Genomic DNA, 24,449 nt, shown 5'->3' on the forward strand with positions numbered 1-24,449 from the left:
TTATCTATACATTATACAGGGGCCGGTCACTGATTTATCTATACATTATACAGGGGGCCGGTCACTGATTTATCTATACATTATACATATATTATAGTATACCTTGTAGTGAAGTCATGGAGGTGAAATGTACACAGTTCCTGTAACTCACAGGTTAATTACCGTAATAACTCCAGGGGTAATTACAGGTTACACATAGTCTCCTGAATATCAAATTTTTCCCCAGATTACACTTATTGATACTAATACCCCTCTCTACTCCCTATAATACCCCTCTATTTCCTTTTGTCCTTTGTCTCATCCCCATTAGTACCCCTTTGCCCCCCCCTTCTATCGCTCAGTCGCCCTCTTATCCCCACTGTAACAAGCAGCCCCCCCCCGGTCAGTCACAGTCACAGTCACAGTCACGTGACAAAAGTCATGTCTGCTATAAAGATGAGTCTGAGTGGGCGTGTCCTTCGGTCACGTGGATCGTCTGACCCGGAAGTCCAAAGCGGAGAGCGGCGGCAACACCGAGAACCGGACCGTGTGAGTGACGGGAGATGACAGACAGGGGGCACAGGGTGACAGGGTGACAGGGTAACAGGATGGCGGGAGAGCGGCAGAAGGACTTTCTTCTCCTCCCTTTCTGTGATTAATATACCGTGATGCGCCCGTCATCTCCTACATGTCCGGTATCCCCGCTCTCTGTTTGCGTGCCGGGTCCCTCTCTCTCGCTCTCTGTTTGCGTGCCGGGTCCCTCTCTCTCTCTCTCTGTTTGCGTGCCGGGTCCCTCTCTCTCTCTCTCTGTTTGCGTGCCGGGTCCCTCTCTCTCTCTCTCTGTTTGCGTGCCGGGTCTCTCTCTCTTTCTCTCTTTATCTCTCTCTTTGCGTGCCGGGTCTCTCTCTCTTTCTCTCTCTCTCTCTCTGTTTGCGTGCCGGGTCCCCTCTTTCTCTCTCTCTCTCTGTTTGCGTGCCGGGTCCCCTCTTTCTCTCTCTCTCTCTCTCTCTCTCTCTGAGTGCCGGGTCCCTCTCTCCCTCCCCCCCCCTCTCTCTCTCTCTGAGTGCCGGGTCTCTCTCTCTCTCTCTCTCTCTCTCTCTCTCTGAGTGCCGGGTCCCTCCCTCTCTCTCTCTCTGCATGCCGGGTCCCTCTCTCTCTCTCTCTCTCTGTGTTTGGGTGCCGGGTCTCTCTCTCTCTCTGTTTGCGTGCCGGGTCTCTCTCTCTTTTTCTCTCTCTCTTTGCGTGCCGGGTCTCTCTCTCTCTGTTTGCGTGCCGGGTCCCTCTCTCTCTCTGTTTGCGGGCCGGGTCCCTCTCTCTCTCTGTTTGCGGGCCGGGTCCCCTCTTTCTCTCTCTCTCTCTCTCTCTCTCTCTGCGTGCCGGGTCCCCTCTTTCTCTCTCTCTCTCTCTCTCTGCGTGCCGAGTCCCTCCCCCTCTCTCTCTCTCTCTCTGCGTGCCGGGTCCCTCTCTCTCTCTCTCTCTCTCTCTCTGCGTGCCGGGTCCCTCCCCCTCTCTCTCTCTCTCTCTGCGTGCCGGGTCCCTCTCTCTCTCTCTCTCTCTCTCTCTGCGTGCCGGGTCCCTCTCTCTCTCTCTCTCTCATATGCCGTCTCCATGCCCTTTCCGCAGGCTCCGTCATGTTGGTGGGAGAGCGCAGGAATGGGAACCTCGTGGTCCAGTTGGGTCCCAAGCTGCAGGCTCAGCCCGAGGAGCTGCTGCGCCAGCGCCGAAGCCCGGAAGGACTCTCTGAATACCTGATCCGATGGGCCGTTCAGAACCTGGAGGAGGGAGCGGGAACCAGCGGGGCCGCCTTGGTGACCGAGAACAAAACCCCCAATATCCTGATGTGGATGTCGGCAGAGGAGGTATACGCCAACTGCCCCACTCTGTTGGGGAAGCGTAAGCCGGAGGGGTCCGGGGTACCGGAAGAGAAGGCGTCCGGGGCGCCGGATGACGAGGCTCTGCGAGAAATGAGAGAAGATGTAAGGATGCTGGTCCAGAGAGCGGCCAGACAGATGTCCCAGAGCAGCGGCCCCGACGCCTCCATCCTCAACACCATCCATGTGCTCAGTGCTTACGCCAGCATAGGCTCCTTAGCCGGGGTATTTAAGGAGACGGGGGCCCTGGACCTGCTGATGAAGATGCTCTGCAACCAGGAGAAACAGATCCGCAAGAACGCCGGCAAGATGCTCCGCGCCCTGGCCTCGCACGATGCAGGTGAGAACCGGGGGGGGGGGGAATCATGTGACGTGCGTGAGACACATTATGTTGTTCTCCTTATTCTTTATTTAATAATCAGACTTATACAAGATCGTTATTCCACATATAAGGGCAAATTCTCCCCCGTTTCCCATGATCCCTCGGTGGAGACTGTATCAGAATCCTCCCGCCTGCCCGCGCAGGAACTTGGAAGCTGCTTCCTGTTCTCTCCCCGTGCCAGCCCGCGCAGGAAGTTGGAAGCCGCTTTCCTGTTCTCTCCCCCCGCCAGCCCGTGCAGGAAGTTGGAAGCCGCTTCCTGTTCTTTCCCCGCGCCAGCCTGCGCAGGAAGTTGGAAGCCGCTTCCTGTTCTCTCCCATCAGCCTGAGCAGGAAGTTGGAAGCCGCTTCCTGTTCTCTCCCCGCGTTGTTTTATTGGACAGCGCTGGAGCCTCTAGCGCTAGAGATTGTTTCCAGCCGCGCAGGTCCCTCCGTAACGCTATTATCACAGATACCTCAGGGCGACGGGGCAGCGATTTATACCCCGTGACGGGGCAGCGAGATGGCGGCTCCTGGATACAGCATGATGGGGGGTAACCTACGTTATTTTTATTAATATATGGTAAATAGGAGATATGGCCAGGCCTGGCGTGTTTCTGTAGTGAGATGGGGGTCACCCTTTAGCCGTGGATTGTTGTGGGGGGGGGGCGCCGTTGCTGCCCCCGGAATGCGGCGTTAAGCTGGTGAGTAACAGCCGTGTGATCCGTGTTTGCAGTTGGGTTAAATCACGCATTTCGGTGGCTGGCGGATCTGCGCTTAGACCTCGGTTTCCCGTTCCGTGGAATCTGCGCAGTAATCGCTTACTGGGTCTGAAGACGATGGAAAGTCTGTCCAACTGGGAGAGGCTATATAAACAGATGCACTGAGTCACTGTATCTCCGGGACAGCTGGCACGTTCGCCTAACCCAACGCTGTTAGTCACTTCTGCTGGGATATTTGTCCTGGCGTATTCTGCATGTAACGGCCGACAGAACGTCTCGCTGCGGCCGGCAGGTTCTCCCATTCTGTGGGAGAAAGTCGTCCCACGTCTCGCCACGTGATAATCGATCCCCTCTCTCCCGCAGGAAGTCGCCTCGCCCCCGCCGTTTAATGATCTCCCCTCCTTTTTCCCCCCAGGAAGTCGCGCCCACGTCTTGCTGTCCCTCAGTCAGCAGGACGGGATCGAGCAGCACATGGATTTTGAATCGCGTTACACTTTGCTGCAGCTCTTTGCTGAGACCACGAGCTCCGAGGAGCACTGCATCTCCTTCGATGGGATCCACCTTCCTCAGGTGAGTCTGAGGATTCAGGGCGGCCGGAGGAAGCTTCTGTTAGTCTTTCCTGGATTTATTACTAGTTCCTGCCCCGTCTTGTAACAAACTTTACCGTATTATTATCATCATGTTGTGTTTTTTTTTATTTTTGATCTTTTTGGGGCGTGTCGTGGCGATTTTGGCTTTCCCCGTGCCAGCTCCAGCCACCTGACGTTATTATTTCCCGGCAGATTCCCGGCAAGCAGCTCTTCTCTCTGGTGAAACGTTACTTGTGCGTCACGTCTCTTCTGGACCAGCTGAGCAGCGAGCGCCCGGAGCACGGCGAGAAGAGCCGCCTCCAGCGCCAGTTTGATTTTAGTATGGCGGTGGGCAGCTTGATCTGTGAGCTGGTGCGGGTCATGGGCTGGGTCAGCGATCACGCTGCCGACGGCGCCCTTCCCAGGGAGAATCACCAGCCGCGGGTTCTCCGCTCAATCTTCCAGCCGAAGGCTCCAGCCTGCGCCGGACTCCAAATAGCCGTGACGGCTCAGCGGCGCCCCTCGCCTCCCAAGAGGAAGCCAGCCAAGGAGTTCATGACGCTCTCTGACTTCCCGACCCGAAACGCCTACGTCGATTACATCCAGGAAGCCTTAAAGCCGGGTATGACTGTGAGGATGCTGGAGGATTATGAAGAGGCCATCACTGGAGATGAAGGTGTCTTCCGACAGAGCAACAACGGGACGCCACCTGTTCAGGTGAGTCAAAAATCTGACCGAGTTATTGGAAACCCGGCATGCGTTATTAATGGCGCTGATCTAACAGGCTGTGGTTCCGTGTCCGGTGGTCTCCGTGCCGTCGTCGTCGTCTTGTTCGGTAGACCTTGCCGCGGTCGGTTTTGCCGGGACGTGCTACTGGAGAGGGAGAGGCTTGGTTCATAAAAAGGGCATTTGCTTTGCTAGTTACGTCCTCCTGCTCTGTTTTAGGTACTGTGGAGATCTACGGGCCGCACCTACTGGGTACACTGGCACATGCTGGAGATTGTTAGCTCCGGAAGCAAGACGGAAGAAGACAGTCAGGAGAAGGCCTCAAGTCTTACCGAAAATCTGAAGCTTTCTCCAGGTCGGTGCCTCTCCTGTCTTCCAGTTTCTTTTTTTCTTTTTTTTTTTTAGACCTTTCCTTCTACTAAAAGGTCACCTGACTGTGTCCGCGTGGAAGTTACAGCTCCATAATCTTGTCGATTCCCCCAAATTAACACCAGTGTTTTTTCCCCGCAGTGGTCCATTTGTTACACCCTAAACACTCTTGTGGCCTGTACACGCTCCCCTACTTGGCTGGAAGTACTTATGAGGAGTCGGGGGCTCTCAGACAAGATGAATGGTGGGAGCTTCTCTTCTTTATCAGAAGACTGGACGCCCCGGAGCAGCAGGAAGTTTATGACATCATCAGACAGAGCCAGGAGGAAGAGGTGTGTGAGGTCATTGGAGAGAGGAGCCCAGGGAATTGGGTCTCATGGGGAAACGTCACAATCCGATTCGACTGGGGAACAAAACTATTTGAGAGGTCAGAGAGTCTTCAAAAGCTACAGCTTTAATTAGGAAGAGTAACCGGAGGAGTTCCTTCAGGGTTCGCTCTCGCTTCAGGTACCGCTATGAGTGATCTGCAAGCGGAGGATTTCTTTTTTGGAGCAGTTGCGGACATGGTTGACCCCCCAGAATGTTTAAATAAAAATGGTGATTGGTCTATGGCAACAAGGGGAATGCTGCCCAGTTTAACATGATCAAGTGTAAAATCACGCATTTGGGACACAAAAATACAAACTACAGGCTTAAAACAGACTTCGCTGACAGCTAAATGAGAACAGCGAGGCTGGGGGCTACAATTATAAATCATTTAATGGCGAGGGGGCTGTTTAGTGAAGCAGTGGGCGACCCCAGTAGCCCTTACTAACAAAACATACCAAGAAAGGCTTAGAAACCTTTAATAACGTGCCTAGGGAAAGGGGGACAGGAAAGACAGAGTCAAATACAGGAAGGGGTTAAATAAAGTGTTTTTTAGTAACGAGGGGTTCTGGATATCCCTGGACGCTTACAGTAGGAACGCTCTTGCTAAACATGTTGCATGCGGGGGGGGGTATGCGTTTTTAGAGCATGAATAAATGGCGGGTCTCTGGCTACCTGCCGATTATCTGGCGGTCGCTTCTTTCTTTCAGTAGAGGTTATTGGCTTTATAAAGCAGGGGTTGGGTGTAGAAAGGGCCCCGGCGTATTAGAATAAGCGCATAAAACCACCTTTTGCTGTCCTGCAGCTGACGGGTCTGGATGAGCCGGTTCTGATGCAGATCTCAGTGTCCGTGGACGTGGCCCGGAAGGTTCTGGAGTTCCTGGCGGACCGGTGCCACGGATGTTCTCTGAGCGACCTGCAAAACTCGCGCGTCTTCTCAAAGTACCTTCTTGGTGCGAAGGCCAGCGAGGCGCGAAGTCCGAACCCTGAGTCGTCCTTCCACGAGAACTCCGTACAGGGGGGGTTCCTGTCTAAGAAACCAAAGAAAGAAGAAATCCAGAAAATAGAGAAGATAGGAGCCCACCCTAATCCCGAACTGTCCGACCTTCAGCTCCTCAACAACCTGCTCTCCCTGGAGGGTCTGCAGCCCACAGAGCTTGCCATCGAAAAGAGCAAAGGTGAGGCGGAGCGTGGCCAGAAGCGTCCTGAAGCTGGCCGTGGGGGTTCCCTGACTCTCGTGGTGTTCATGTTCCGCAGGCTTCACCACCTTCAAGGGCCATTCGAGTGTCATTACCCTGGAGATGCTGCTGGAGATGCTGGAGAAAGCAAAAAGGAGCGTCTGCGGAGCGGAAGCCCTCGGCTCCATCATCCAGGTCCTGGAGCAGCAGGCCGGAGAGGAGGCGCACGGGGTGAAAGCGGAGGGTCGCGCCAGGTACTCGGGGAGAGGCGCGTTATGTTTGTGCCTCCATCATAAGTGACTTCACGCTGTCTCTGAGGGGGGAGCCGCTCCGTGCCGGGCCCCCGGGTCTCGCGTTATTCTACAAAGTGAAATGCTCTGCGGGGGAAATGTTAACCCGTTGTGTACCGCGCTGTGCAATGTGATTTGTGTTCATCTATTTAGAGAGAAGATCGTGAAGATGCTGGTGGAGTTCCTCAGCAACCATGTGAAGGAGAAGCAGCTGGTGGCCACCGGTCTGCAGCTGACTTATGTCCTGATGTCCAAATACGACTGGCGGGTCCTGTTTGCCACGGAAGGTGGAGTGCGTGCCGTGCTGGGGTGCATGCAGGAGCACCACTCGTCAGCCGCGATACAACACGCCGGCCTGGCTGTGAGTGGCGCTAGAGCAGCGTATGCCACTGGCGGGGTATATAGGTGGAGCTGTGGGCTGTATGGAGCTGGCGGGGTATATAGGTGGAGCTGTGGGGTGTATGAAGCTGGCGGGGTATATAGGTGGAGCTGTGGGCTGTATGCCACTGGCGGGGTATATAGGTGTAGCTGTGGGGTGTATGGAGCTGGCGGGGTATATAGGTGGAGCTGTGGGCTGTATGGAGCTGGCGGGGTATATAGGTGGAGCTGTGGGCTGTATGGAGCTGGCGGGGTATATAGGTGGAGCTGTGGGGTGTATGAAGCTGGCGGGGTATATAGGTGGAGCTGTGGGCTGTATGGAGCTGGCGGGGTATATAGGTGGAGCTGTGGGGTGTATGAAGCTGGCGGGGTATATAGGTGGAGCTGTGGGCTGTATGGAGCTGGCGGGGTATATAGGTGTAGCTGTGGGGTGTATGAAGCTGGCGGGGTATATAGGTGGAGCTGTGGGGTGTATGGAGCTGGCGGGGTATATAGGTGGAGCTGTGGGCTGTATGGAGCTGGCGGGGTATATAGGTGGAGCTGTGGGCTGTATGGAGCTGGCGGGGTATATAGGTGGAGCTGTGGGGTGTATGAAGCTGGCGGGGTATATAGGTGGAGCTGTGGGCTGTATGGAGCTGGCGGGGTATATAGGTGTAGCTGTGGGGTGTATGAAGCTGGCGGGGTATATAGGTGGAGCTGTGGGCTGTATGGAGCTGGCGGGGTATATAGGTGTAGCTGTGGGGTGTATGAAGCTGGCGGGGTATATAGGTGGAGCTGTGGGGTGTATGAAGCTGGCGGGGTATATAGGTGGAGCTGTGGGCTGTATGGAGCTGGCGGGGTATATAGGTGGAGCTGTGGGCTGTATGGAGCTGGCGGGGTATATAGGTGGAGCTGTGGGCTGTATGGAGCTGGCGGGGTATATAGGTGGAGCTGTGGGCTGTATGGAGCTGGCGGGGTATATAGGTGGAGCTGTGGGGTGTATGGAGCTGGCGGGGTATATAGGTGGAGCTGTGGGCTGTATGAAGCTGGCGGGGTATATAGGTAGAGCTGTGGGCTGTATGGAGCTGGCGGGGTATATAGGTGGAGCTGTGGGGTGTATGGAGCTGGCGGGGTATATAGGTGGAGCTGTGGGCTGTATGGAGCTGGCGGGGTATATAGGTGGAGCTGTGGGGTATATGGAGCTGGCGGGGTATATAGGTGGAGCTGTGGGCTGTATGGAGCTGGCGGGGTATATAGGTGGAGCTGTGGGGTGTATGCCACTGGCGGGGTATATAGGTGGAGCTGTGGGCTGTATGGAGCTGGCGGGGTATATAGGTGGAGCTGTGGGGTGTATGGAGCTGGCGGGGTATATAGGTGGAGCTGTGGGCTGTATGGAGCTGGCGGGGTATATAGGTGGAGCTGCGGGGTGTATGCCACTGGCGGGGTATATAGGTGGAGCTGCGGGCTGTATGGAGCTGGCGGGGTATATAGGTGGAGCTGTGGGCTGTATGGAGCTGGCGGGGTATATAGGTGGAGCTGTGGGGTATATGGAGCTGGCGGGGTATATAGGTGGAGCTGTGGGGTATATGGAGCTGGCGGGGTATATAGGTGGAGCTGTGGGCTGTATGGAGCTGGCGGGGTATATAGGTGGAGCTGTGGGGTGTATGCCACTGGCGGGGTATATAGGTGGAGCTGTGGGGTGTATGCCACTGGCGGGGTATATAGGTGGAGCTGTGGGCTGTATGGAGCTGGCGGGGTATATAGGTGGAGCTGTGGGCTGTATGGAGCTGGCGGGGTATATAGGTGGAGCTGTGGGCTGTATGGAGCTGGCGGGGTATATAGGTGGAGCTGTGGGGTGTATGCCACTGGCGGGGTATATAGGTGGAGCTGTGGGGTATATGGAGCTGGCGGGGTATATAGGTGGAGCTGTGGGCTGTATGGAGCTGGCGGGGTATATAGGTGGAGCTGTGGGGTGTATGCCACTGGCGGGGTATATAGGTGGAGCTGTGGGGTGTATGCCACTGGCGGGGTATATAGGTGGAGCTGTGGGCTGTATGGAGCTGGCGGGGTATATAGGTGGAGCTGTGGGCTGTATGGAGCTGGCGGGGTATATAGGTGGAGCTGTGGGGTGTATGGAGCTGGCGGGGTATATAGGTGGAGCTGTGGGCTGTATGGAGCTGGCGGGGTATATAGGTGGAGCTGTGGGGTGTATGCCACTGGCGGGGTATATAGGTGGAGCTGCGGGCTGTATGGAGCTGGCGGGGTATATAGGTGGAGCTGTGGGCTGTATGGAGCTGGCGGGGTATATAGGTGGAGCTGTGGGGTGTATGCCACTGGCGGGGTATATAGGTGGAGCTGTGGGGTATATGGAGCTGGCGGGGTATATAGGTGGAGCTGTGGGCTGTATGGAGCTGGCGGGGTATATAGGTGGAGCTGTGGGGTGTATGGAGCTGGCGGGGTATATAGGTGGAGCTGTGGGCTGTATGGAGCTGGCGGGGTATATAGGTGGAGCTGTGGGGTGTATGCCACTGGCGGGGTATATAGGTGGAGCTGCGGGCTGTATGGAGCTGGCGGGGTATATAGGTGGTGCTTGGGTGCGGCGGGGGGGCCGGGGCCGGTACCAGGTTTGCTAGGTGCTGATGTCACGGCTGCCGCCTTCCAGGTCCTGAAGGTGCTGACCGGCGTGGGGAGCTGCGAGCTGCGGGGGAGCTCCCGCCGTTACGCGCTCAATCCTTCCGACGTCCAGGTGATCAAAGAGATCTTCTCCAGCATCGGGTCGGCTGCCAGCGGCGGCTCCACCAACCTCCTGAGGGCGATTCCTGGGGCCATCGGCAAGCTGCTGGCCACTCCGGAGTGAGTAACGAGAGCCCCATCTCCGCCATGATGTATAGTTCACCAGAGACGTACCCCAAACCCTTACTGGGTATTATCTGCCCTGGGGGCCGCGGTCACGTGCCCTCTCTGCGGCTGGCGCTGTGCCGGTGGCGGTCTCGTTGGTGACCCGGGGGTCCTGTCTGCTCCTCAGGTGTTTCTCCGCTGTGTATAACTGGCTCCTGGTGGTCCGCATGCTGATTGATAACCACACCGGTTTGGAGGAGCAGCTGTCCGGCTGTGCCTTACCCTCGGCCCTGCAGAGCTTCATCGACGACTCCGGCAACTCCGTGCACGGCCGGCTGGACCCGTTCGCGCAGAAACAACTCGCCGAGCTCCTGAAGAGCAGGCAGGAGAAGACCGACCCCGACGGCACAGGTGGGAGCTCTGCGCGGCGCTCCCACCCGGGACCCAATGCGGGGGGGCTTGGGATCTCGGTGGGATGGCGGTGTCGGGGTGTCCTGCGTCCGAGTATTGCGCATGCGCCGCTGGTAAACGTGACTCGGCCTCGTGAAATATTCTCCATGCTGCGCTCCCCAAAATCATAAGGATGTCCCCAAAAGGGCAGCTCACAGGGTTACGTGGGGATCGGAAAATATTAAAACCCAATTTTTTGGGGGGGAATTATTTCATAGATTTACCCATTAATTGCAGGAAGTGATGCAAAAAATCAGGAAGGTTTATTACGAAACGGAGAGAGTTTAGCGACCCAGCGGCGGGCGGCCCGGTTTATTTCAATACAAACCTGCATTTTCACCCCGTTATTTTACCCATTGTTGTCCCAAACGTAGCGCCGTAACGTGGCCTTTGGGTTACTTGTGTGCACATTGGATACGGGGAAACTCTAACCCTACTGCTTCGACCCATTCGAGTGGCACACTCTTCATGGGATCTTTTACACTCAAGGAGGAGTGCAGGAGATGGACACTCCATGCTCACTCGCTGTGGTTTTATTCCAGGGGACACTCGCACTCAGGAGGTGCAGGAGATGGATTTACCGGCCTTACTCTCCGCTCTGAAGGACTCTCGGGCGTGCAGAGAGCTTCTCCCGTCGCTGGAGCGCTGTCTATGTAACGATGTCTCGTCCATGCGCTGCGATGTCTCTCGGCTCCTCACCGATGGCGACTTCTTCCTGCTGCTGCTGTCCAGCCTGGAGCAGCTGAAGACGGACCGGCGGCTGCAGCTCTGTCTCTACCGGTGAGCGCTCTGCGTGTTTGGGCTGTAATGGATGTCTCGGCGAGGGGCTGTCTCGTGACCAACGCTCCGCTGTCTCTTCCCAGGATCCTGAACAAAGCTCTGGATTTTTACCAAGAGGACGGTCTCCCCTGGCACCGGAGCATCGAGCCCTCGCTCAACTCTCTGGGGAGCAACTGCGCCGACCAAGAGGTGAGTGGGAGGGGGCAACGCAGCGACCACCGGGGGTGGTTACAGGAAGGCTTGGCGGGGGTAACACCAGAGACTGGTTGACCCGCGGTCTCTTCTCGCCCGTCTGTCCCATCGCAGCTCCTCCAAGAGATCGTCTCCTTCCTTCACCGCTTGGCCTCCACCAACAAGGACTTCGCCGTCGTCATGTGCCGTCTCTGCGCCAAGGAGACCCTCGGCAAAGTGCTGGAGAAGCAGAACTCGGGCCTCCTGCAGGCGTCGGAGCTGCGAGAGCTGCTGACGGACTGCGAGAAATACGCCAGCCTCTACCAGAAGATGGCGACGAGCATCCTCGCCGGGTGCATCCAGGTGAGCCGCCTGCTCGCGAGGGCCACGGCAAGGGCCACGGCTTTCACCCCGCGGGTACAGATAGGAGCGGCTGCCGTAAACAAAGATGGAGTGGCCCCGGGGTCCCGCGAGGGGCATAGAACACAAGCTGCGACGTCTGCGATGCTGCGCATGGGGGTGTGCAGTACGGGGGGTGTTAAGCCACGGGGTATGGGGGGGCATCCCTTTGTACAGCATTACTGAATATGATGGCGCTATATAACACAATACATGATGATCTGCTGGGGGTTTTCCCGTCAGATGGTTCTGGGGCAGATAGAGGAGCACCGACGCAGCCGGCAGCAGATTAACATCCCGTTCTTCGATGTGTTTCTGAGGAACCTCTGCCAAGGTGAGTGAAATCCGCCTCCGTCTTTTGTTTCCCCGTCACTGGTGTATCCCCCCGAAGTTGCCCTGCTCGCCCCGGCGCGCGGTTGTCGCTCCCTCGCTTGCTCCCTCCTCGCCCCGCGGTTGTCGCTCGCCCCGCGGTTGTCGCTCGCCCCGCGGTTGTCGCTCGCCCCGCGTTTGTCGCTCGCCCCTCGCCCCGCGTTTGTCGCTCGCCCCTCGCCCCGCGTTTGTCGCTCGCCCCTCGCCCCGCGTTTGTCGCTCGCCCCTCGCCCCGCGTTTGTCGCTCGCCCCTCGCCCCGCGTTTGTCGCTCGCCCCTCGCCCCGCGTTTGTCGCTCGCCCCTCGCCCCGCGTTTGTCGCTCCCTCGCGCTCTCCCTCCTCGCCCCGCCCCGCCCCGCGTTTGTCGCTCGCCCCTCGCCCCGCGTTTGTCGCTCGCCCCTCGCCCCGCGCTTGTCGCTCGCCCCGCGTTTGTCGCTCGCCCCGCGCTTGTCGCTCGCCCCGCGCTTGTCGCTCGCCCCGCGCTTGTCGCTCGCCCCGCGTTTGTCGCTCGCCCCGCGCTTGTCGCTCGCCCCGCGTTTGTCGCTCGCCCCGCGTTTGTCGCTCGCCCCGCGTTTGTCGCTCGCCCCGCGTTTGTCGCTCGCCCCGCGTTTGTCGCTCGCCCCGCGCCCCGCGTTTGTCGCTCGCCCCTCGCCCCGCCCCGCGTTTGTCGCTCCCGCCCCGCCCCGCGTTTGTCGCTCGCTCGCGCTCTCCCTCCTCGCCCCGCCCCGCGTTTGTCGCTCGCTCGCGCTCTCCCTCCTCGCCCCGCCCCGCGTTTGTCGCTCGCTCGCGCTCTCCCTCCTCGCCCCGCCCCGCGTTTGTCGCTCGCTCGCGCTCTCCCTCCTCGCCCCGCCCCGCGTTTGTCGCTCGCTCGCGCTCTCCCTCCTCGCCCCGCCCCGCGTTTGTCGCTCGCTCGCGCTCTCCCTCCTCGCCCCGCCCCGCGTTTGTCGCTCGCTCGCGCTCTCCCTCCTCGCCCCGCCCCGCGTTTGTCGCTCGCTCGCGCTCTCCCTCCTCGCCCCGCCCGCGCTCTCCCTCCTCGCCCCGCCCCGCGTTTGTCGCTCGCTCGCGCTCTCCCTCCTCGCCCCGCCCGCGCTCTCCCTCCTCGCCCCGCCCCGCGTTTGTCGCTCGCTCGCGCTCTCCCTCCTCGCCCCGCCCCGCGTTTGTCGCTCGCTCGCGCTCTCCCTCCTCGCCCCGCCCCGCGTTTGTCGCTCGCTCGCGCTCTCCCTCCTCGCCCCGCCCCGCGTTTGTCGCTCGCTCGCGCTCTCCCTCCTCGCCCCGCCCCGCGTTTGTCGCTCGCTCGCGCTCTCCCTCCTCGCCCCGCCCCGCGTTTGTCGCTCGCTCGCGCTCTCCCTCCTCGCCCCTCCCCGCGTTTGTCGCTCGCTCGCGCTCTCCCTCCTCGCCCCGCCCCGCGTTTGTCGCTCTCCCTCCTCACCCTGGCGCCCGTTTGTCGCTCCAGGCTCCAGCGTGGAACTGAAGGAAGACAAATGCTGGGAGAAAATCGAGGTGTCGTCCAACCCGTACCGGGCCGGCAAACTGACGGACGGGAACCCCAAATCCTACTGGGAGTCCAGCGGAAGTACCGGCTCCCATTACATCAACATCTACATGCACCGGGGGGTAGTTATCAGGTGCGCCGGGGCAGCTCCAGCTCTCCTCGCGCTCTTGGCATCTGGTGAGGAGATTGGTAGAGGGTCTCGTTGGTGTGACAGAGGTAATTGTCACTTTTTCCTCCCCGCAGGCAGCTGTTTGTCATCGTGGCCAGTGAGGACACCAGTTATATGCCGGCCCGGATAGTCGTGACGGGAGGGGAGAATCCGTCCGGCATTAACACGGAGCTCAACGCGGTGATTTAGGGGGTTTTTTTGTGTGTGTTTTTGCCCCCCCCCCCCCCTCTGGGGCAGTAAAAAGCATTAGCCGTGTTCGCGTGGGGTATATGTGGCTGTTGTGTTATCTGGTTCGTCCACTTACCTGTCCGCCGTGGAGCTTTCTGGTGCTGCCAGCTACTCCTGGGGTAACTGAGCCGCTGTCCGTTTCCGTGTCCGGGCTGAGTCAGGACACCGGTTCTGGATCCTTGAGGCTGGAGTCGGGCTGGTTAGAGGCCGGGGGTATTTTACCCTCGCCGGTGTTGTTCTCGGGGGGTAGTTTGGTGGGCTCGCAGGGTAATAACGTGGCCGCTGTGTGTTACAGGTGAACATCCCCAGCACGGCCGGCCGAGTCCTGCTCCTGGAGAACCTCAGCCGCTTCTGGCCCATCGTTCAGATCCGGATCAAGCGCTGCCAGCAGGTCAGTCTCTGGCCCGTAGGGAACGTCACATAAGTCTCCTTGTGGGTGACGAGCCGTAAATGCTTGCTTTACAGGGCGGTATCGACACGCGCGTGCGCGGCCTGGAGATCCTGGGGCCGAAGCCCACGTTCTGGCCGGTGTTTAAGGAGCAGCTCTGCCGGAGGACGTTCCTCTTCTACACGAGCCGCGCTCACAGCTGGGGCCAGGAGATCCGCGACAAACGCGACTCTTTACTGCAGCTCTTCAGCAGGTGAGCGGGCGGGATGTGCAACGCGCACGCTCATTGGGTTGCGGTTGCCCGCTGCGCTGTTGCCTGCGTTGCTGTTGCCTGCGTTGCGGTTGCCCGCTGCGCTGTTGCCTGCGTTGCTGTTGCCTGCGTTGCGGTTGCCCGCTGCGCTGTTGCCTGCGTTGCTGTTGCCTGCGTTGCGGTTGCCCGCTGCGCTGTTGCCTGCGTTGCGGTTGCCCGCTGCGCTGTTGCCTGCGTTGCGGTTGCCCGCTGCGCTGTTGCCTGCGTTGCGGTTGCCTGCGTTGCGGTTGCCCGCTGCGCGGTTGCCTGCGTTGCGGTTGCCTGCGTTGCGGTTGCCTGCGTTGCGGTTGCCTGCGTTGCGGTTGCCCGCTGCGCTGTTGCCTGCGTTGCGGTTGCCCGCTGCGCTGTTGGCTGTACGGAGACCCTCTGTTCGTGTTATTGGGGGTCGTGTCGTTGCAGGTTGAATCGGTGCAGTGTCTGCGTTTGCCGGTGCTCTGCTGTCGCGCTGTTGCGTGCGTTGCGGTTGGCCGGCGCTGTTGCGTGCGTTGCGGTTGGTCAGCACGCTGTTGGCTGTACGGAGACCCTCTGTTCATGTTATCGGGGGTCTTGTCGTTGCAGGTTGAATCGGGCCCTGGCGCACGAGCAGGAGTTCGCTGAACGTTTCTTGCCGGATGAGGAGGCGGCTCAGGCTCTGGGACGCACCTGCTGGGAAGCACTAATTGCCCCGTTAGTGCAGAGCATAACTACCCCAGGTATCAGCCGAAAATCTCAGACCCGGTCGCCCGATTCTCGTTAGTCGCCCCTCTAAACACCTGCAGATATAAATGCGATCCCAGATCCCGAGGCGCTGATAGTCTGCCCCCTGGTGGTTGCGTTACCCCGGGCGGTGATAGTCTACCCCCTGGTGGTTGCGTTACCCCGGGCGCTGATAGTCTGCCCCCTGGTGGTTGCGTTACCCCGGGCGGTGATAGTCTGCCCCCTGGTGGTTGCGTTACCCCGGGCGGTGATAGTCTGCCCCTTGGTGGTTGCGTTACCCCGGGCGCTGATAGTCTGCCCCCTGGTGGTTGCGTTACCCCGGGCGGTGATAGTCTGCCCCCTGGTGGTTGCGTTACCCCGGGCGGTGATAGTCTGCCCCCTGGTGGTTGGGTTACCCCGGGCGGTGATAGTCTGCCCCCTGGTGGTTGGGTTACCCCGGGCGGTGATAGTCTGCCCCCTGGTGGTTGGGTTACCCCGGGCGGTGATAGTCTGCCCCCTGGTGGTTGGGTTACCCCGGGCAGTGATAGTCTGCCCCCTGGTGGTTGGGTTACCCCGGGCGCTGATAGTCTGCCTCCTGGTGGTCGCCTTACCCAGGGTGGTGATATTTTACAGCCCCTTTACCCCTCTCGTTTCAGACGCGGGCGGATTGAGTCCCCTCGGATGGCTCCTCACCCGGTACCTGGAGAACGGGCGCCTTTCCTGCCGTCCGAAGAGCCGCATGTCTGTGTTTAACTCGCGCGTGCGCAGACTGACGCATCTGCTGGTCCATGTGGATACCGTCCTCCCCGAAACCGATGCCCTGAAGCCCCTGAGCAAAGCCAGTGAGTGTGAGAGTAGAATGTCCAGCTGGTGGCCCCTTGGGGCCCGTGAGGAATACGTGGGTTTTTATGTCTGGATCCATGCCTGTGAGCTCTATATCCCCCGTCTGAGGGGCAGTAAGGGGCCGAGCCCGGTACGTCTGAGGGGCAGTAAGGGGCCGAGCCCGGTACGTCTGAGGGGCAGTAAGGGGCCGAGCCCGGTACGTCTGAGGGGCAGTAAGGGGCCGAGCCCGGTACGTCTGAGGGGCAGTAAGGGGCCGAGCCCGGTACGTCTGAGGGGCAGTTAAAGGGCCGTCAGGAACAAGCCTGACTTTGATGTGAGTCCGTAGATGGCCCCCATGTGATAATGTTCTCAGTGGAGGGTCTAATGGATCCTGAGCCAGGGCCGGTGCGGCGGGGTGGCTGTGGGGCCCGGGGCAGGTTAGTCGCTGGGACAGCAGCATCTCCAGGGGTCTCTCCTCTCCCCAGATGTGAAGCGTCGGGACTCGGTTTCAGCGAAGGACCCCGGCGTCAGCAGTCTGGCGGGAATCGCTCAGTGTTGGCAGGGAGTGGTGCAGAAGCAGGTAAGTTGCGGGGCAGATCTGGGGGGTATCCCGGGGTATCTGCCCCCCCCTGTGTTTGACGCCATTGCCTGTTTCAGGTGCACCGGTTTCTGGAGGCGTCGTGGAGCGACGAGGATCTCGTTCCCCGTTTCTGCTCCGTGTACCGGGGTCTCGGCCAGGCCATGGAGGAGCTCTTCGGGCAGCAGACTCAGTTCCTGTTCGCTCTGCGCCAAGGATTCTGCGAGGGGCTCCTGCAGCTCAGCTTCCTGACCGCGCTGCATGTGAGCCCCTGTCCGGGGGAGCCCCCCCCCCCGTCCCGTGTGCCCTGTCCGGGGGAGCCCCCCCCTGTCCCGTGTGCCCTGTCTGGGGGAGCCCACCGCTCATCCTGTGTGCCCTGTCCGGGGGAGCCCACCGCTCATCCTGTGTGCCTCTGTCCGGAGTGCCCCTTGGGAGGGCTGTGTGCCCTGTCCCGTGTGCCCTGTCATATGTACCCCTTTGGCGCCGGGTTCTGTGTGCTGACCCGTGTCGTTGTCCCGTTGCAGGTGACGGAGCAGTTTGCCCGGTACATCGATCGCAGGATACTGGAGATCCGCTCTGACTCCTCGGACTCGCGGCCGGCGAAGCAGCTGCAGCGGTTCCTGGAGTTTGTTCTCTTTCTGTCGGATTTGGAGCTTGCAAACTCGTTTGAGCATTTCTACAGGTGAGTGAGTGATGCTGCGCGGAGCGTGCACTCACCTGAAACTGCCTGCCCCTAGGTCCCCGTCTCCCATGATGCTTTGCAGACCCCCCCCAGGTCCCCGTCTCCCATGACGCGTTGCAGGTCCCCGTCTCCCATGATGCTTTGCGTTGCAGGCACTACCTTGCCGACCGGCTGCTCTCTCTCGGCCCCTGCTGGCTGGAGGACTCGGTGGTCGAACACATTGGGATCTGCTTCCCGAACCGATTCCCGCAGCAGATGCTGAAAAACCTGCAGGAGGCGAAAGATCTGCAGAGAGACCAACATCTGTACAGCCTGCAGGAGCTCGACATCGGCCTCCTGTCCGAGGAAGAGGAGGATGAGGTGAGGGGGGGGGCAGGTGAGTGGCACTGGGGGGAGATGAGCCAAAACTCCTAAATATCGTCTGGTTCTCGACGGCTGCTTGTCTGGTGTCTGTCGCGCAGGTTATGGAGGAGCCGCCTGGAAGCGGGGAGGACGAGGAGGATGCGCCCGTGCAGATCTCCGTCCTGTCTCCGCGCTGCTGGGCCGTGTCCTCCCTCTGCTACATGGACGACCCCAGCAGACATTTCCCAGAATCCCTCGGTGCGTCCCTGCAGCGATTCACCGACTTCTACACAAAAAGTACGGACTGGCTGCCCCCGCGCACGCGCTGCGCGTCTGTCCCGTCTCACACGCAGGACCACGCTGGAAGCTAATGCGCTGTAGGAACGTCCATGAGATATAATCTGCTTCCCCGTGTCTGTGGTGGGTTAGGAAATTGCCCCTTTATTAGCGTGCGGTGCGCGCGGCGGGGGCTCTGCGCGCAGATAAAGCCTTTGTTTTGGGGTCTTGCTGCAGGTCAGTCTCTTCCGGGCTCCGACGTTTCTCCGTGGCGCCGGCTGCAGTGGACGTGGCTGGGAAATGCCGAGCTGCAGTATGGCGACCTGACCCTCCGCGTGTCCACCCTGCAGATGTTCATCTTGCTTCTGTTTAACCAGCGGGAGGTGAGGCCGCCCGGGCAGGGGGTGGTAATCCAGCGCTGTGTGTCCGGTGGTCTGTCCGGGGGGCTTGCGGTTGTTTCCCGCTGTGTGAAGCAGGTTGTGGCTCCGGCTTCCATCCTCGTTTGTTGACTTTCCAGGAAGTTTCTGAAGAGTCGATTCTTCAGTCCACGGATCTGTCCCCAGCTCTCCTGAGCCACGCGCTGACGCCGCTGACTGCTAGAGGCAGCATCCTGACCCGCAACGAGGCAGGTACGTGGCGGCCCTGTTGGGTAATAGACCCCGTGGCACCGGGTTATGGACACCTTGCGGGAATCCATCTGCTGGTGAGACAGAGTATATGGCGGCTCGCTTGAGTTCTTTGACCTCCTGTACCATCCTCCATCACCTTCCCTGCACGCCGTTGACTCTTCTCCCATCCCCCATAGGGCGTTTATGTTTGAATGACGAGGGGCAGATAGAGGGCCACCCCGGAAAGGCGTTCCAGCTGCTGCCCCAGCAGGTCTATCTGAACGTTGAAGAGGACGAAGGGCGCTCGATGGAGAAGAAGAGAAATATCATCTTCTGCCTCATCACCCAAATCATGAAGGAGGAGAAGGAGCTTCACATCGACAACTTGGTGTTCAGGGTAAGTGGCGAGGACCCAATCAAACCACAGCTCGGGGGCCGATCCGGCTCGGCTCCGGGATGTGGGTCCTTGGGTTGGTGGCGCCCGCTGTCCCCTCGAAGGTTGCAGTCGTGCAGAGAATTTCTCAGACGGCGTGGGTCTGTGTCCAAGGTACTCTGTATGATATGGGAGGGCGCCCCCCCCGCGCCGGGGCGGCCTCCTCTGGGGGGCTCCGGGGCGGCCTCCTCTGGGGGGCTCCGCGCCGGGGCGGCCTCCTCTGAGCGGCTCCATCTTCTCTCTCCGCCAGGTAATCGATGCTTGTCAGATACTCGAGCCGAGGAAAAGCCTCCGCTTCCTGAACTTCGGCTGCAGCACCACGGACGTCCTGTCCTGCATCATGCATCTCATCAGCCAGGGTTATGTGCGACGCAGCGAGGATCGGCCCCACGTGCTGGAGTATCTCTCCAAGGTCCCCTCCACTCCCCACAAGAGCAAAGCCCACATCAGCTTCCATGGCTCCAGCCACAAGAAGCGGGACGCGGGGGCCAAGGTGTCCCCCAGCAGGTACCGGGAGAGTAATTCATTCTGATGGAACTAAAGTGAAGGTCGTTCTGTGTGTCACGCGTGTCTTTGCTGTGTTCCAGCTCAGAAGAAGGCACGGAGCAGGGGCTTCTGGAGATGGTTCTGCTCCCCATGGGCCGCACCTTGAGCCAGGAAGAGGTGTGGACCCTGATGTCCCAGATGGTCAACCAAGTGTCTGAAACCGTGAGTGTGAGCCCAGACGTGGCCCAGCACCTTCTCATCCATTGCAAGTGGAACGTGGACCTTCTGATTCAGAGATACACGGAGGAAGCCGAGTCTCTGCTCATTGCCTCGGGGTTACAAGTGCCGGAGTCTCAGCCCCCCGAGACCTCCCAGCCCACCTGCCCTGTGTGCATGAGCCCCCTGACCCCGGATGACAGCCCTCCAAGCCTGTCCTGCCGCCACTTCTGCTGTAAGGTGCGTGTCGATACCGATTCGGGGCAAAACATGAATCCTCTTTCCACTCATCGTGGGGAGTAACGTTTCGTATGAAAGCCACGTCGTGGTTACATCCGTGTCCCCCCGCCTGCAGGCTTATTCGGCCCCGTTTGGTGGCAGAAGGTGGAGGGGCATTTTGTGGGGTATTTTCCATGGGCGCCTGGAGCTCTGTTATGTCCAATCTGCCCCATCTTTAATACCGAGATCTGCCCTGTTCCCCCAGAACTGCTGGAAGGAGTATCTGAGCACCCGGATCGAGCAGAACCTGGTGCTGAACTGCACGTGTCCCACCACCGACTGCCTGGCGCAGCCCACCACGGACTTCATCCGCAACATCATATCCTCCGCGGAGGTCATGGACAAGGTAAAGCCCCGCGGGGGCGCCTGTCCAGGGGCTATCAGAGGTCTGTTCTGCCCCTCAGGGTCATGGGGGAAAAAAACTGAGATTCTGGTATCCATTCCGGGTTAAAGTTCACCTCTCGGGGGTTCGCTCTCTCTGAAGGCGACGTATTCTTTATACCCCACCCCAGGGCAGTCTGTATTTCCTGTTATTGGTCTATTGCGCAAATGGCAGGGCAGCAGCGATATGAAGAAAGCATTTCCTATCATGTGTAACAGCCTCCCAGCAGAGGTGGTAGAGTGTAATACAGTGAGGGGATTTAAACATGCATGGGATAGACATATAGACGAGACCAAAGATACCCCTTCTGTGTTTTTTGCCCTTTATCCGGCCCCTGGCCTGTAAGCGGCACCGAGGTTTTCGGGGGGCCCGTCTGACCGCGGCTCTCTTGGCTCTTGCAGTACGAGAAGTCTCTGCTCCGAGGATTCGTGGAAAGCTGCTCCAACTTGACGTGGTGCACCAACCCGCAGGGCTGCGACCGCGTTCTGTGTAAGGAGGGCCTGGGGAGCGGGGCCGCCTGCGCCAAATGTTCCTGGCTTTCCTGCTTCGACTGCAGCTTCCCGGAGGTGAGCGGCTCCCGAGCGCGTGTCCCGCGGCTCCCGGGCCCGTGTCCCGCGGCTCCCGGGCCCGTGTCCCGCGGCTCCCGGGCCCGTGTCCCGCGGCTCCCGGGCCCGTGTCCCGCGGCTCCCGGGCCCGTGTCCCGCGGCTCCCGGGCCCGTGTCCCGCGGCTCCCGGGCCCGTGTCCCGCGGCTCCCGGGCCCGTGTCCCGCGGCTCCCGGGCCCGTGTCCCGCGGCTCCCGGGCCCGTGTCCCGCGGCTCCCGGGCCCGTGTCCCGCGGCTCCCGGGCCCGTGTCCCGCGGCTCCCGGGCCCGTGTCCCGCGGCTCCCGGGCCCGTGTCCCGCGGCTCCCGGGCCCGTGTCCCGCGGCTCCCGGGCCCGTGTCCCGCGGCTCCCGGGCCCGTGTCCCGCGGCTCCCGGGCCCGTGTCCCGCGGCTCCCGGGCCCGTGTCCCGCGGCTCCCGGGCCCGTGTCCCGCGGCTCCCGGGCCCGTGTCCCGCGGCTCCCGGGCCCGTGTCCCGCGGCTCCCGGGCCCGTGTCCCGCGGCTCCCGGGCCCGTGTCCCGCGGCTCCCGGGCCCGTGTCCCGCGGCTCCCGGGCCCGTGTCCCGCGGCTCCCGGGCCCGTGTCCCGCGGCTCCCGGGCCCGTGTCCCGCGGCTCCCGGGCCCGTGTCCCGCGGCTCCCGGGCCCGTGTCCCGCGGCTCCCGGGCCCGTGTCCCGCGGCTCCCGGGCCCGTGTCCCGCGGCTCCCGGGCCCGTGTCCCGCGGCTCCCGGGCCCGTGTCCCGCGGCTCCCGGGCCCGTGTCCCGCGGCTCCCGGGCCCGTGTCCCGCGGCTCCCGGGCCCGTGTCCCGCGGCTCCCGGGCCCGTGTCCCGCGGCTCCCGGGCCCGTGTTAAGGGTTCTCTCTGTCGCAGGCTCATTACCCGGCCAGCTGCAGCCACGTGTCCCAGTGGATGGACGATGGAGGTTTCTACGAAGGGATGACGGCCGAGGCTCAGAGCAAACACCTCACCAAACTCATATCCAAGCACTGCCCGAGCTGCCGGGCCCCGATCGAGAAGAACGAGGGCTGTCTGCAGTAAGCGGGGGGGATTCTTCCGCCGTATCGGGGGGCTCTGCGGCTCTGCAGGTGAAGCGTTAACGGCCGTTCCCCTCTTCTTCCAGCATGACGTGTGCCAAATGTAACCACGGATTCTGCTGGCGATGCCTCAAACCCTGGAAACCAACCCACAAAGACTACTACAACTGCTCTGCCATGGTAAGGCATGTCCCCGGCACCGCTAGGACTGGGACTGGCTGGAGTGAGTGTGTGACGCCTCTGGGACTGGCTGGAGTGAGTGTGTGACGCCTCTGGGAATGGCTGCAGTGAGTGTGTGACGCCTCTGGGACTGGCTGCAGTGAGTGTGTGACGCCTCTGGGACTGGCTGCAGTGAGTGTGTGACGCCTCTGGGACTGGCTGGAGTGAGTGTGTGACGCCTCTGGGACTGGCTGGAGTGAGTGTGTGACGCCTCTGGGACTGGCTGGAGTGAGTGTGTGACGCCTCTGGGACTGGCTGGAGTGAGTGTGTGACGCCTCTGGGAATGGCTGCAGTGAGTGTGTGACGCCTCTGGGACTGGCTGCAGTGAGTGTGTGACGCCTCTGGGACTGGCTGCAGTGAGTGTGTGACGCCTCTGGGACTGGCTGGAGTGAGTGTGTGACGCCTCTGGGACTGGCTGGAGTGAGTGTGTGACGCCTCTGGGACTGGCTGGAGTGAGTGTGTGACGCCTCTGGGACAGGCAGGGTTGGATTTACTCTGTGACACCTCTAGGACAGGTTTGTGTGTGTTTGTGTTCTCACAGGTCAGTAAAGCAGCGCGTCAGGAGAAGAGGTTCCAGGATTATAATGATAAATGTACATTCCAGCACCACGCCAAGGTACCGCACACGCTTACTACACGCGTCACCGTGCACACCCTGCCACCGGCTGCAGCTTTATCTTTTTTTGCCGCCCCTAGGACTTTGCGGTGTCTCTACGCAATCGCTTGTGTGTCCTCGATGAGGAGGTCCCGCTGCGCTCGCTCACCCTCCTGGTCACAGCCTGCCGGGTGCTGGAGCTGAGCCGCAAGGTGAGCGTTCGCCCCCCCTAATACCCCCTCCCCATGTGTGCCTCCCCCGTCGCCGCGGTAACTGCCCGCGTGTTGAATGGCGTTTGTCGCGCAGGTTCTGGCGTATTCCTGCGTGTACAGTTACTACAATCAGGACTCGGAGCGGCTCGACGTTCTGGAGTCTCAGACGGAGAACCTCGAGCTTCACGTCAGCGCGTTGCAGATTCTGCTGGGTGAGCATCGAGCTGGGGGGTCCAGGGGCCACCCTGAGGCCGGGGCAGAGAGCTTGGGGGGTCTGGGGGCCACGCTCTGGCCGACCGGAGAGCATGGTGGGGGGGGTGACACGCGGCGATCTGAAGCCCTGTAAGATCAGCCCACGATGGAGGCTGGGGTCCGGAGTATCACGGGGGCATTCCCTGACTCATGAGACTCGGTTTTCGCCGTCTCTGGCCCGCGTGGGGGGCTGTTTGTCTCTCGCTCCGCTCATCGCCTGTCCGCCGTTCCCGCAGAGAACAGTCTCTTGGAGAGCGAGGACCTGGCGTCCGGCGCGCGGCTCTTCGCCGGCAGGAAGTACAGCAGCGGCCTGGAGCTGGTGAGAAGAGTCCAGGAGAGACTCCAAGGGATCCTGCAGCACTCCACTCAGGTGAGTAACAGAAGAACCACGCTCAGTGGCCCCTGCATGACGGGGGGGGGGGGGGGGGGTTGCGAGTCATTCTGAACACAAATGTTTTATTTCTAGGATTTCCGCATCGGGTTCCTCTCGCAGCCGGAGCTGAAAGAAATGAAGCTGTCCAATGTGCCCTCTGGAGGGGCCGCCTTAGAGTAAGAGCTCTGTACCCTGCTGCCCTAATCGCGGCCCAGCTTGCCCATCCCGCAGCTGGTCACAGCCCGGTTCACTAGCCCCCCGCAGCTGATTGTGGCCCGTCTCGGTGACCATATCCCCCCCCCCCCCCCCGCGCGTGCAGCTGATTGATGATTGAGGCTGTGTTGTAAAGTTGGTGATCCTCTTCATTGCCGTTCCGTCTCCCCGCAGCGCTGCAGACGGCGCCTCGGATTCGGGAGACACAGCCGGGGAGCAGGAAGATGATGATGATGACGATGAGTACGTCCCTCAGTGGCACGAGGAGTTCGATGACGATCTCGACGAGGACGACTTTTCCTACGATGAAGATGACGAATCAGAAAACCCCGAACCCGATTCATTTATCTTCGACGACGACGATGCCTACGAGTGACCCCCGGCCGGGTCTCCAGCCCCCGCGGGGGGCTCATGTCATCGGCTTACGTCACTCCACGTCCTCCTTCCTTCAAATAATTCCGAGCCTCTCCTGAAACTTCCTGCACATTCTTGCACCCCTCGTGGGCCAATTAAACTGCTGCTTTTCACAGTAATCACCCTTTAACCCCCTCCTAAGGACCTGTTCTCCCAGGTTGACCCTTTACCCTTCCTCTTGCCCCCCTTCCTGTTAACCCATTGCTCTTTGCCCCCTTCCTGCTAGCCCTTTGCTCTTTAACACGTATGTTGTCTTGCGGAGGCCAAACTTCTTTCCCTCGGCCGGGGCTGTTTACACCTCTCCATTCCCGGGACTGTCCTTTTGGTCCCAGAGTGCCTCGCCCGTCGGTCCTTTGTCACCGGTTTGTGCAGCGCCCCCGGCAC

At 60.5% G+C, this 24,449-nt stretch overlaps 1 protein-coding gene across 1 annotated transcript; it reads left to right on the plus strand.

Moving 5' to 3' along the window:
* The first annotated feature begins 1,610 nt into the window (after nt 1-1,610).
* On the plus strand, nt 1,611-24,027 carry LOC149276702 (cullin-9-like). The gene is made up of 40 exons (XM_089503381.1): nt 1,611-2,190; nt 3,345-3,499; nt 3,712-4,215; nt 4,444-4,579; nt 4,735-4,925; nt 5,765-6,149; nt 6,217-6,391; nt 6,581-6,788; nt 9,447-9,637; nt 9,810-10,033; nt 10,615-10,852; nt 10,936-11,041; nt 11,159-11,386; nt 11,666-11,756; nt 13,244-13,415; nt 13,526-13,631; nt 13,975-14,070; nt 14,145-14,320; nt 14,936-15,069; nt 15,709-15,894; nt 16,360-16,454; nt 16,532-16,714; nt 16,976-17,133; nt 17,286-17,493; nt 17,595-17,772; nt 17,989-18,134; nt 18,269-18,380; nt 18,557-18,756; nt 19,043-19,299; nt 19,380-19,734; nt 19,979-20,119; nt 20,557-20,721; nt 21,624-21,787; nt 21,874-21,967; nt 22,548-22,622; nt 22,703-22,813; nt 22,908-23,025; nt 23,302-23,435; nt 23,532-23,614; nt 23,826-24,027. The coding sequence occupies exons 1-40, from the start codon at nt 1,611-1,613 to the stop codon at nt 24,025-24,027; spliced, it is 7,461 nt and encodes a 2,486-aa protein (XP_089359507.1).
* Nucleotides 24,028-24,449: the final 422 nt, after the last annotated feature.

Source organism: Sceloporus occidentalis, unplaced genomic scaffold (assembly GCF_023333645.1).
Source record: "Sceloporus occidentalis isolate IW3139 unplaced genomic scaffold, rSceOcc1.0.p SCAF_231, whole genome shotgun sequence".
Taxonomy (NCBI): domain Eukaryota; kingdom Metazoa; phylum Chordata; class Lepidosauria; order Squamata; family Phrynosomatidae; genus Sceloporus; species Sceloporus occidentalis.